Genomic DNA, 12667 nt, shown 5'->3' on the forward strand with positions numbered 1-12667 from the left:
GAAGTGTTGTACTGCCAAACTCGGTGTAGTCCAATACCACCACCACCCGCTACAGTACACCCAACTTACAGTCAGTTAACCTTCTACTACGAGGCATATCCCAACACAATTAACCAATGCGGCTTGGAACAACACAGTCAGATCCCAGCCAGTCATCTCTGAACTTATATGAACCCACAGCCAGCGACGGGGCCAAGTTGTAAAAGTTCAAAAGTGCCGTGTCGTCAGTAATCACTATAATTTTTGAAACGACCCCATTACAAGCCTTAATAGCCTGGTTTGATTTAGATATACCTGACAAGGCTATTGTATTGAGTCTGCACTGATTGCCTAAATTGGCAGCTGCGATTGCAAAAAAAGGGCGGGGGGGTCAGTTTACAGAAGCGTACTGTAAACGTTGTGTAAGCTTTGTCCCCCCCGTGCACGTAATTCACACGGAGAGTAATGAAATACACTACGATAAGAACCATAATGACGTTGTTGTCTCGAAATGTATTTGTCAGTGAATTCCACCGCTTCCTCGCTTCATTTTACTTGATTTAAGTCAATGGGACTTAATTATTCAATTTCAGTTAAAAGTTATTTTGAAGGTTTTTAGCTACAGTTGGATGGAGGTGGACCATAAATAGGACCAGGGGCTACGCTAGCCAATGAGGGTCTTGGGAGTTGGGATTGAGAGCGTTATGTTTTTCTAGTGGTGTTTTGTTTTCATTACAAGTCGCACTGAGTCAGCCATTTGTGGCAGTGCGGGGGAAATAAAATGATCCGTTTGTAATTGATTTGTGTAATTGATATGATTTATACGCTGGTGTCATGTGAGTCTGGAGACGAGGCGAAAGGGGGAAAGGGGAACGGAATTGATGGAGCATAGAGAGGCTACATGAGGGTTGGATGAGGTGAAATCAATATAGGCTGTTCCAGTGTGCTCAGCAGTGTATACTGCCGCTGCTTGGACCTCTGTCCCGGCACATCAATGCAATCAATGCATGTCAATCAATGCGTGTGAATTCCAATTCAACCTGTTCCACCTCTTTGGCTACCTGACAACAACAGGACCCCCCCCCCCCCCCTCTAGAATAAAAAATATCTCAACTTTGTCAGTCTGGTTGTGTGCAGCGGATGACTACTCAGTCAGGTTGGCCTTCAGAACTGATGGCTCACACCATGGGACATCCAGTTTGTAAATTAAAGTGTCAACTCAACCTGAACACACTTCTGGAAGCCCTATCTGGAAATCCACCCTGGTGTCTGCAATTGATTGAATCCTGGCCTATAAGGGTTTTCAAATGAGTGATGCATAATATGCCTCCTATATCTAATCAAATGAGTGATGCATAATATGCCTCCTATATCTAATCACATGAGTGATGCATAATATGCCTCCTATATCTAATCAAATGAGTGATGCTTATAATGCCTCCTATATCTAATCAAATGAGTGATGCTTATAATGCCTCCTATATCTAATCACATGAGTGATGCTTATAATGCCTCCTATATCTAATCACATGAGTGATGCATAATATGCCTCCTATATCTAATCAAATGAGTGATGCATAATATGCCTCCTATATCTAATCAAATGAGTGATGCTTATAATGCCTCCTATATCTAATCAAATGAGTGATGCATAATATGCCTCCTATATCTAATCAAATGAGTGATGCTTATAATGCCTCCTATATCTAATCAAATGAGTGATGCTTATAATGCCTCCTATATCTAATCAAATGAGTGATGCTTATAATGCCTCCTATCTCTAATCACATGAGTGATGCTTATAATGCCTCCTATATCTAATCAAATGAGTGATGCTTATAATGCCTCCTATATCTAATCAAATGAGTGATGCTTATAATGCCTCCTATATCTAATCAAATGAGTGATGCTTATAATGCCTCCTATATCTAATCAAATGAGTGATGCTTATAATGCCTCCTATATCTAATCAAATGAGTGATGCATAATATGCCTCCTATATCTAATCAAATGAGTGATGCTTATAATGCCTCCTATATCTAATCAAATGAGTGATGCTTATAATGCCTCCTATCTCTAATCACATGAGTGATGCTTATAATGCCTCCTATATCTAATCAAATGAGTGATGCTTATAATGCCTCCTATATCTAATCAAATGAGTGATGCTTATAATGCCTCCTATCTCTAATCACATGAGTGATGCTTATAATGCCTCCTATATCTAATCAAATGAGTGATGCATAATATGCCTCCTATATCTAATCAAATGAGTGATGCTTATAATGCCTCCTATATCTAATCAAATGAGTGATGCTTATAATGCCTCCTATATCTAATCAAATGAGTGATGCATAATATGCCTCCTATATCTAATCAAATGAGTGATGCATAATATGCCTCCTATATCTAATCAAATGAGTGATGCTTATAATGCCTCCTATATCTAATCAAATGAGTGATGCTTATAATGCCTCCTATATCTAATCAAATGAGTGATGCTTATAATGCCTCCTATATCTAATCAAATGAGTGATGCATAATATGCCTCCTATATCTAATCACATGAGTGATGCTTATAATGCCTCCTATCTCTAATCACATGTGATCCGTACCACCTACAATATTACAACAACTCAATAGAAGACTGATTATGGGAAATAGAGTTGCATAAGTAGAGAACTATCAAATGTGAATGATGATTCACTAATAACCCATGATTAGATTATGTGGTAGTATTCTCATGTCATTTTACCTTCAAATCTTTATCGTGGAGCTACTCTTGATTCACTATTAAAAATGCAGACATTTTCTTTAGAACACAGGCTGAAATCCACTTTGCATTTCCATATGTGCTGAGCCAGGGGGTTTAGTCTCTTCATCACTTATAGTGATGTATCACCCTTCCGACCCATTAGTTTGGGGGTTTGACCCACTTAGGCTACCATACTCCTCCTCTCTCTCACACTTTCTGTAGCTCTCTTTTCTTGCATCAGCAGAAATTACACTGCTACATTTAGAATCAGTCATTTCTGTGTGAATAATATCTATTAGAGACATGACCTCACCATGGGATCTATTTTGGTGTGATATCATTGCACGTGGGGCAGGTGCTTGGGCGAGGATCCCGTGCACGGGGGAGGGGGGCCACGGTTGTGGATTATTTTGATTTACGGTCATGCCTAGCGGGTTGGTCGGTGACATCATCTTATCGAAAGTGGCAGCAAAAAGTTTTACACCTAAGTCTCTCTAGCCCCACCTCCCAGCTGCAGCCCCCTTTGCAGATGTAGAGGACATGTACCAAAGTCTAGACAATCTTACTATGGTCATCCTGCCTGGGGGGAGTCTATTCGACCACCCCCCACCCCACTTAAGTGAGCTCACCCACTTCACAGAAGCGTGCTGGGAAAGGAATGTGGTGCTACCCAGCATCCAACTGTCCTCAATTGCTCTGTTGTTCTTTCTCTCTGTCCGCCGATCCCTCTCTCTCTGCCCTCTCTCTCTGCCGTCTCTCTCTGCCCTCTCTCCCTTCCTCTTTTTTTCTGCCATTGATTTGCTGACGGCACTGAAATGAAAAATACCTTAGTTTGCAGCAGTGAAAAAGCGTGTCAATTCGTGTGTTATTGGGACATGGCAGGGCTGGGGAAAAAATGCTCTAGCGGAGGTCAGCCAGTCCTTTGCTGTGGATGGCACTTTTGGTCCCGGTCCACACTGGTTTTACTGCATGTACTGGACTGCCTTCGTCTTGGGACATCACGTTACCCTGAAAACCCTCTCATTTCACACAGACAGACCCTGCAGAAGACAGATATTATTTTATACACTCTCCGCCCGCATAACATTTTTATGTATCCGTTATTTTACCAGGTAAGTTGACTGAGAACATATTCTCATTTGCAGCAACGACCTGGGGAATAGTTACAGGGGAGAGGAGGGGGATGAATGAGCCAATTGTAAACTGGGGATTATTAGGTCACCATGATGGTTTGAGGGCCAGATTGGGAATTTAGCCAGGACACCGGGGTTAACACCCCTACTCTTACAATAAGTGACATGGGGTCTTTAATGACCTCAGAGAGTCAGGACACCCCTTTAACGTCCCATCCGAAAGACGGCACCCTACACAGGGCAGTGTCCCCAATCACTGCCCTGGGGCATTGGGATATTTTTTTAGACCAGAGGAAAGAGTGCCTCCTACTGGCCCTCCAACACCACTTCCAGCAGCATCTGATCTCCCATCCAGGAACTGACCAGGACCAACCCTGCTTAGCTTCAGAAGCAAGCCAGCAGAGGTATGCAGGGTGGTATGCTGCTGGCAAACGCACATACACGGAGACACACAGATACGCACACACAGACACAGGCACGTGCGCACACACACACACATTACATTAAAATCCCCTCAGAAGCCCCCTAGAACAAATGTGTGTATTTTATGTATCCAAGTGAGAGCAGACAATGAAAGCAAGAGAGCAGATTCCACACATACTGTGGAGATATTTGAGAACACGTTTCGTACTCAATCTCCCGGGGCCCTGGTATGAAAGAGCACCTTTATACAGTATAAGGATCAAGTTATATCATGTCAAGTAGATACATTCAGCGATCTGTGGAGGGGTAATCCATCAAAAGCAGGCTTCACCACCGTTGAAAACATCCATTCATTTATTCATATGGAAAATACCATGAACTTAGCTCTTCCTGAATGTGGAGTGAGTTAAGGTAACAACATAACAAGAAACATAGACGCTCCACTGGAGTGTTGGCACCCTGCCCTCCTCACAGACCAGGATGTGTCACAATATGTGTTATCCAAATAGGCCATTGTGACGAGAGAGAGGAAAAAAATAATTATGACAAAAGTTGTTAGATTTTGGTAAGCTGGTAATGTTGGAATGAGGTGGAGGCATGACGTGGTTGAGCAGGATCGGTCTAAGTCAGCTTCAGTCGCTTTGGTAAAAGCATCCCGTTGTAAGGTATTTCAAGTTATTTGACCTGTAGAAGCACTTGCCGCAACCTACCTTTGTGCAAGTGAATCAACTCGGAGTGAAATGTGCTTGTGGTTGTGATCAGACGTCACTGCGAGCCGGATCTGTTGAAACAAGATGCTGAGGTGGCAGACTACGTGTACTATATCGTCCTCTCTAGCTTCATGACAAGTTTATATTTGTTAAACCCCTGTCAGCCATTAACAATATCAATGTTGCCTTACATTGTATAAAGAGATATTTACTCTATCGGTTCCAGAGTTAGGCGGTTTCTTTTTTGGTTTTCTCCACCCAACTTTTAACCTAAATCCAATGACATGGTGACATTTTGTGTTGATTTCACGTTGAATTTACAGTAGTTGACAACTCAAATGTAAATCAAAACTAGACGTCTGTGCCCGGTGGGTAGTCTTGCCGTATGACTCCTTGTTTAGTTTTGTGTGGGTTCTGGGGACAACGCAATGATGCATTAACAGCATGTGGCAACAACATTCCACATGATCTACTTTCACTCCACAGTCTGATATCGAAAGCAGGAAAAATACTTACCCCAAAATCATGACTGGTACTACTACTACTACTTGTTCTAATGACCAATATGGCTATAATATCCATCCTTACATCTCCCCTATCATTTCTATTGATTTAATCAATACATTTTATTCCACAGCTCACAGATTGACATTTCATCCATCTACGGTAGAGATATTTTGAGTGTCTGAAATCCTACTGACTTTTTTCCTTTTGTCTCCTTACAGAATATAGTGTGTACAATGGGACTGAAGTGGTATCCACACCCAGAGGTGCTCCACTGCATCAAAAGATGTGATGTAAGAACTTCTATGAACTTTCTGAGAATAGTAGTTTATCTATGAGATAAAGGTTTTGCCTGAGATGAAATATATGGGCCTAATCTGTGTGAGAGGATGTGAGGGAAGGACTTCACCTGAGTTGTAGGAAGTGGGGTAATAGGTTTGCATGAGAGGGAGAGAGGTAAGGGCTTCAACCAGAGAGGACGAGGTGAAGCAAGAGGGTCCACTCCCATCCATGTGACAATACAGCGATAAGCAGACTAATAAGAATAATATAAGCAGACCATATGCCTTCACGACTCCCATTGTTAGGGCAGAGACCATCTTGTCATTCAATACAGTATCTCTGATTCAATTGCGTGAGAGGAAGTGAGGTAAGAGGACGTGCCATGCGTCATGGAGGCCAGTGGTGATGATGAGAGGTGTGTGAGGAGTATAAACACTGTCACAGAATATGATTATAACCAGTGCCTCTTTATGTATTTTGCAATGTATCCTGCTATTTTCTAAATGTTATCAGATCAGGCATCACCTTAAGTTTCCAGATATGTAGCTTTTTCAATTTGTTCTACTCCCCATGGAGTTTGTGCAGACACTAGCCTGGCGGGAGCCGTCAAGATTAAAAGATACACAGATACAAATACAGACATAGATACACACACATATACGCAAGCACACACACACACACAGTTCTGAACACATTGCCCTGAATACACTGCCAGTCAGCCAGTGAAGTAGCAAGCTACCTATCAGAGAGACAAGCCTTTTTAACAGCAGGTGAGCTCATTCGGGAGAAGGTTGAAATATAACATTGTTTCAGAGCATGGGTAGCTAATTGTTCTCTCTGGGGAGATGCTCTGCTCCAGTGACGTCAGTTACCGTGGATACCGGCACAAGCGGAGAAGCCAATTAGTCAGGTTTGATTCATGTTGTCTCCAAAATGAAACACTTTACCCACATGGGGACCAGAGAATCAGAGAATCCCACCACTAGAGAAGTGAAGCAGGAAAGAACTGATACTGGGTTACAGTAGCCCAAAACTTTGTCTACACACCCTATGTAGCTGATATTGTAGTATGCCAATATTTTCAGATCCGTTAATATGTTTAACAAAACTTGTTCTTTCCTCTTTTCCAAAATATATATTTATCGCAAAACTTCAATTAATATCCCAGGCGTTTATTTGCATCAATCACTGAACACAACCAGCACTTATTAGAGACAGGCTTCTATTTGAGCCAGGTGTCTATTTCCTTAATACACACAGCTTACATTTTACCCCCTACCTTGCAGTCTCGTCCTCTTCTGATCCATCTCAGACAAACGGTAAATTTTGACTTTTGGTTCATTTTTTATGGTTTCTTTTTTCACCCTTCTCTCACTTGTAGTGGATCAATTCCAAAATGCCTGGCTGTTGCCTCGCCCATTTTTTGCTCTGTGAATTTGATCATGGCTAGCTTGAATTTGATGTTGTGTTTTCTTTTTGGTGGTGTCATTGCAACGGTGATAGAATAAATAAAAATATGCAAATCACCGTGGGAATATCAGAGCGGTGTCCATGGTAACCTCATAAACAATTCATTTAGACCGGGCGTTTATTTGAAACAGGCATTTATTTTCTGAAATGTGTGCCGTTGCGAGGCTATAAAAGGTACAAGCGGCGTTTAATTTAAATTGGTTAATTTTACTGTGATATATTTTCAGTTTATCGTAGTAAAGAAAGTATTCACCCTCTTGGGATTATTCACCCTCTTGGTATCATCATCCACACAGTTTAAGCCAATTGGATAAACCAGGAAGGGTAGGGCGGGGCTAGCCTCATAAAGCACATGATTGGAGTGTTTCTTAGCCTCATATAGTTTATGGTGTACTCATGTTTACATTTCTAGACCTCCCGCGGCTTAAAAAGTCCCATTGGAAGAGGTAAACATTTTATACCGGATTAATCAGCAAATCCAGAACAAAACCTAAAAAATGGCACTGGGTGAGATGGGGATAAGACAAAAAAAACAATACAATATGAATAAAATCTAACTTGAATATAGAGCACTTAAATGGGGTAATCAAATACATCAGAGAGAATCAGTGTGGTTCTCATCTATGTTGTCCATATGTGTATGTACAGTACACTGTATAGGTTGTCGATGATGTCCTGCCTCTTATTGTCTCCTCTTGTTTGTCTCTGTCACAGCCGTTCATTGGAGACAATTACTGTGACTCGGTCAACAACAGAGCCTTCTGTAACTACGACGGAGGGGACTGCTGCCACTCCACCGTCAAGACCAAGAAGGTGAGTAGTATAGAACATTTGGACCGGGATTCACTAAACCTTCTCAAGACAAAATGTATCTGCCTTTTGAAATAGTTTAAGATAAGTTAACATAACAGTTAAGTTGCTACTCCTTAACAAAGTTAATGGGAATGATCTTAAATGTATTCTTATGTTGTCACTGTGGCTACTGAGTCATTTGAGTCATTTGTTTGTGAACTTATGCTCGCTGACATATCTTTCTGATCTTGACATTTTGAAGATAAGCAACATTAAGCTTCCCTTTTCTATTGCACATTGGCAGTGCCTTATCAGTTGGTGTTCATGATTGTCCCTTGCTAGATGGTTGAGGTTGATATTTATACTTTCTCTATGATCCAGACAAGGTCCAGACAAGGTCTCCTTCCTTGTTAATCTCTAGCATGGTGTGTGTGTGTTGTGGTCTGTTACCCAAGCTGTGTCTGGCTCTCTGGGTTAGAAGTCTGTACTGTAATCTGTTTCTCTGGCTCCTTATGCTCCTCTGTGTATCTGGCTGGGTTTTTACTGTAGTATGTGTATCTGTTTGTCTCTCTGTCTGGCTCGTTTTGCACTGTAGCATGTGTCTGTCTGTCTTGCTCGTTTTGCACTGTAGCATGTGTCTTTCTGTCTGGATCCGGAGTCTCTTCATTTCCTGCTGGGAGTCGGCCCATGTGTCCGCTCTCCACAGAGTCCAATCAGAATGTGTGTGATTGCTTCCGTTCCACCTTCACTGTTCCTCCCTCACTATTCTAACATCAGCGCTCCACAGTATCAGAATGAATCAATGTTTTATCCTCACAGTTCTATACTCCCCACCTTTCCACTCTTCCTGTTCTCTTAGACTCCTCCACTTTTACCTATTCCACTCTTCCTGTTCTCTTAGACTCCTCCACTTTTACCTATCCCACTCGCTCTGTTCTTGTTGTTAAAAACAAAAGGTTTATGGCTTCTGTTGTGAAACCAATTAAAAGTTACTTGTTACTTGGGGGGGGGTGTACGCCGAAGCCATTGAGTAACCGAAGGAGAGCACGGGGAGGGTGGGGGAGGCATGTCCTAGAACAGGCTCTAGGTCTGGGAGCTCTCATGTCACACACTTAGTCAACATGGGCTGTAATATTAGTACTGGTTCATTCAATGTCACATGGCTGGTGTCAATGATAAAACACACTTTTAGACTCCGATGGCAACGCACAGTTGTCTATGAACTGCACATGTACTTCAGGTGACTTTCGGCCTCTGTTGGTCTTCAAAACGCGTTGGAAGGCTGTGTGATTATAATGCACGTACAGTGCATTCAGAAAGTATTCAGAACCTTTTTCCCACATTTTGTTACGTTACAGCCTTGTTCTAAAATGGATTAAATAATGTTTGCCCCTCGTCAATCTACACACGACACCCCATAATGACAAAGCAAAAGCATGTTTTTAGAAATTTTAGCAAGTGTATTAAAAATAAAAAAGGAAATATTAAGTATTCAAACCCTTTACTCGGTACTTTGTTGAAGCACCTTTGGCAGCAATTGCCGACTCGAGTCTTCTTGGGTAGGTCGCAACAAGCTAGGCAAACCTGTATTTGGGGAGTTTTTCCCATTCTTCTCTGCAGATCCTCTGAAGCTCTGTCAGATTGGATGGGGAGCGTCACTGCACAGCTATGCTATTTTCAGGTCTCTCCAGAGATGTTTGATCGGGTTCAAGTCCGGGCTCTGACGGGGCCACTCAAGGACATTCAGAGACTTGTTCCAAAGCCACTCCTGCATTGTCTTGGCTGTTTGCTTTGGGTTGTTGTCCTGTTGGAAAGTGAACCTTTGCCCCCAGTCTGAGGTCCTGAGCGCTCTGGAGCAGGTTTTCATCAAGGATCTCTCTGTACTTTGCTCCGTTTATCTTTCCCTCAACCCTTACTAGTCTCCCAGTTCCTGCAGCTGAAAAACATCCCCACAGCATGATGCTGCCACCACCATGCTTCACCGTAGGGATGGTGCCAGGTTTACTCCAGAAGTGACGCTTGGCATGCAGGCCAAAGAGTTTAATCTAGGTTTCATCAGACCAGATGTTTCTCATGGTCTGAGAGTATTTAGGTGCCTTTTGGCAAACTCCAAGCAGGCTCTCATGTGCCTTTTACTGAGGAGTGGCTTCCGTCTCTACCATAAAGTCCTCATTTGTCGAGTGCTGCAGAGATGGTTGTCCTGCTAGAAGGTTCTCTCAACTCCACAGAGGAACTCTAAAGCTCTGTCAGAGTGACCATCGGTTTCTTCGTCACCTACCTGACAAAGGCCCTTCTCTCCCGATTGCTCAGTTTGGCTGGGCGGCCAGCTGTAGGAAGAGTCTTGGTGGTTCCAAATGTCTTCCTTTTAAGAATTAGGGAGGCCACTGTGTTCTTAGGGACCTTCAGTGCTGCAGAATTTTTTTGGTAGCCGTCCCCAGATCTGTGCCTTGACACAATCCTGTCTCGGAGCTCTAAAGACAATTGTTTTTTGCTCTGACATGCATTGTCAACTGTGAGACCTTATATAGACAGGTGTGTGCATTTCCAAATAATGTCCATTCAATTGAATTAACCACGGGTGGACTCCAATGAAGTAGTAGAAACATCTCAACGATGATCATTGGAAACAGGATGCACCTGAGCTCAATTTTGAGTCTCATAGCGAAGTGTCTGAATACGGTATTTCTTTTATTTTTTTTTATAAATGTGCAAACATTTACAGTGGGGCAAAAAAGTATTTAGTCAGCCACCAATTGTGCAAGTTCTCCAACTTAAAAAGATGAGAGAGGCCTGTAATTTTCATCATAGGTACACTTCAACTATGACAGACAAAATGAGAGAGAAAAATCCAGAAAATCACATTGTAGGATTTTTTATGAATTTATTTGCAAATTATGTTGGAAAATAAGTATTTGGTCAATAACAAAAGTTTATCTCAATACTTTGTTATATACCCATTGTTGGCAATGACAGAGGTCAAACGTTTTTTGTAAGTCTTCACAAGGTTTTCACACACTGTTGCTGGTATTTTGGCCCATTCCTCCATGCAGATCTCCTCTAGAGCAGTGATGTTTTGGGGCTGTTGCTGGGCAACACAGACTTTCAACTCCCTCCAAAGATTTTCTATGGGGTTGAGATCTGGAGACTGGCTAGGCCTCTCCAGGACCTTGAAATGCTTCTTACGAAGCCACTCCTTCGTTGCCCGGGCGGTGTGTTTGGGATCATTGTCATGCTGAAAGACCCAGCCACATTTCATCTTCAATGCTCTTGCTGATGGAAGAAGGTTTTCACTCAAAATCTCACGATACATGGCCCCATTCATTCTTTCCTTTACACGGATCAGTCGTCCTGGTCCCTTTGCAGAAAAACAGCCCCAAAGCATGATGTTTCCACCCCCATGCTTCACAGTAGGTATGGTGTTCTTTGGATGCAACTCAGCATTCTTTGTCCTCCAAACACGACGAGTTGAGTTTTACCAAAAAGTTATATTTTGGTTTCATCTGACCATATGACATTCTCCCAATCTTCTTCTGGATCATCCAAATGCTCTCTAGCAAACTTCAGACGGGCATGGACATGTACTGGCTTAAGCAGGGGGATACGTCTGGCACTGCAGGATTTGAGTCCCTGGCGACGTAGTGTGTTACTGATGATAGGCTTTGTTACTTTGGTCCCAGCTCTCTGCAGGTCATTCACTAGGTCCCCCTGTGTGGTTCTGTGATTTTTGCTCACCGTTCTTGTGGTCATTTTGACCACACAGGGTGAGATCTTGCGTGGAGCCACAGATCGAGGGAGATTATCAGTGGTCTTGTATGTCTTCCATTTCCTAATAATTGCTCCCACAGTTGATTTCTTCAAACCAAGCTGCTTACCTATTGCAGATTCAGTCTTCCCAGCCTGGTGCAGGTCTACAATTTTGTTTCTGGTGTTCTTTGACAGCTCTTTGGTCTTGGCCATAGTGGAGTTTGGAGTGTGATTGTTTGAGGTTGTGGACAGGTGTCTTTTATACTGATAACAAGTTCAAACAGGTGCCATTAATACAGGTAACGAGTGGAGGACAGAGGAGCCTCTTAAAGAAGAAGTTACAGGTCTGTGAGAGCCAGAAATCTTGCTTGTTTGTAGGTGACCAAATACTTATTTTCCACCATAATTTGCAAATAAATTCATTAAAAATCCTACACTGTGATTTTCTGGATTTTCTTTTCTCATTTTGTCTGTCATAGTTGAAGTGTCAATTTTAAATCAAATCAAATCAATTTTAGAATAAGGCTGTAATATAACAAAATGTGGAAAAAGTCAAGGGGTCTGAATAGTTTCCCAAAAGTCCTACAAACAATTGTAAGCTGCATAATATTGAGGTTTTGTGGTTAGTGTCCTTGGATAACGAATACCAGACGCAGACACGCAGACACGCAGACAGGCAGACAGACAGGCAGACAGACAGGCAGACAGACAGACAGACAGACAGACAGACAGACAGGCAGACAGGCAGACAGACAGACAGACAGAGAGAGAGAGAGAGAGAGGATTGGGTCCATCTCTAGGAGCGTGTCTCTGAACGGTGGCCATTTCCGCTGAGCCGCAATGATAAGAGGATCACCTGGGCTCAAGCCCCGAAG

General features: G+C 42.5%; 1 protein-coding gene across 2 annotated transcripts in view; it reads left to right on the plus strand.

Moving 5' to 3' along the window:
- LOC139388120 (pappalysin-1-like) overlaps positions 1-12667 on the plus strand; it is a 117286-nt gene that overhangs the window by 97045 nt on the left and 7574 nt on the right. For both annotated transcript variants that reach the window (XM_071134694.1, XM_071134693.1), the window contains exons 20-21: positions 5726-5797; positions 7971-8069. In XM_071134694.1, the coding sequence (XP_070990795.1) occupies positions 5726-5797; positions 7971-8069 (171 nt within the window). The remainder of the gene's footprint in view (positions 1-5725; positions 5798-7970; positions 8070-12667) is intronic.

This window comes from Oncorhynchus clarkii, chromosome 29 (genome assembly GCF_045791955.1).
Source record: "Oncorhynchus clarkii lewisi isolate Uvic-CL-2024 chromosome 29, UVic_Ocla_1.0, whole genome shotgun sequence".
Classification (NCBI taxonomy): domain Eukaryota; kingdom Metazoa; phylum Chordata; class Actinopteri; order Salmoniformes; family Salmonidae; genus Oncorhynchus; species Oncorhynchus clarkii.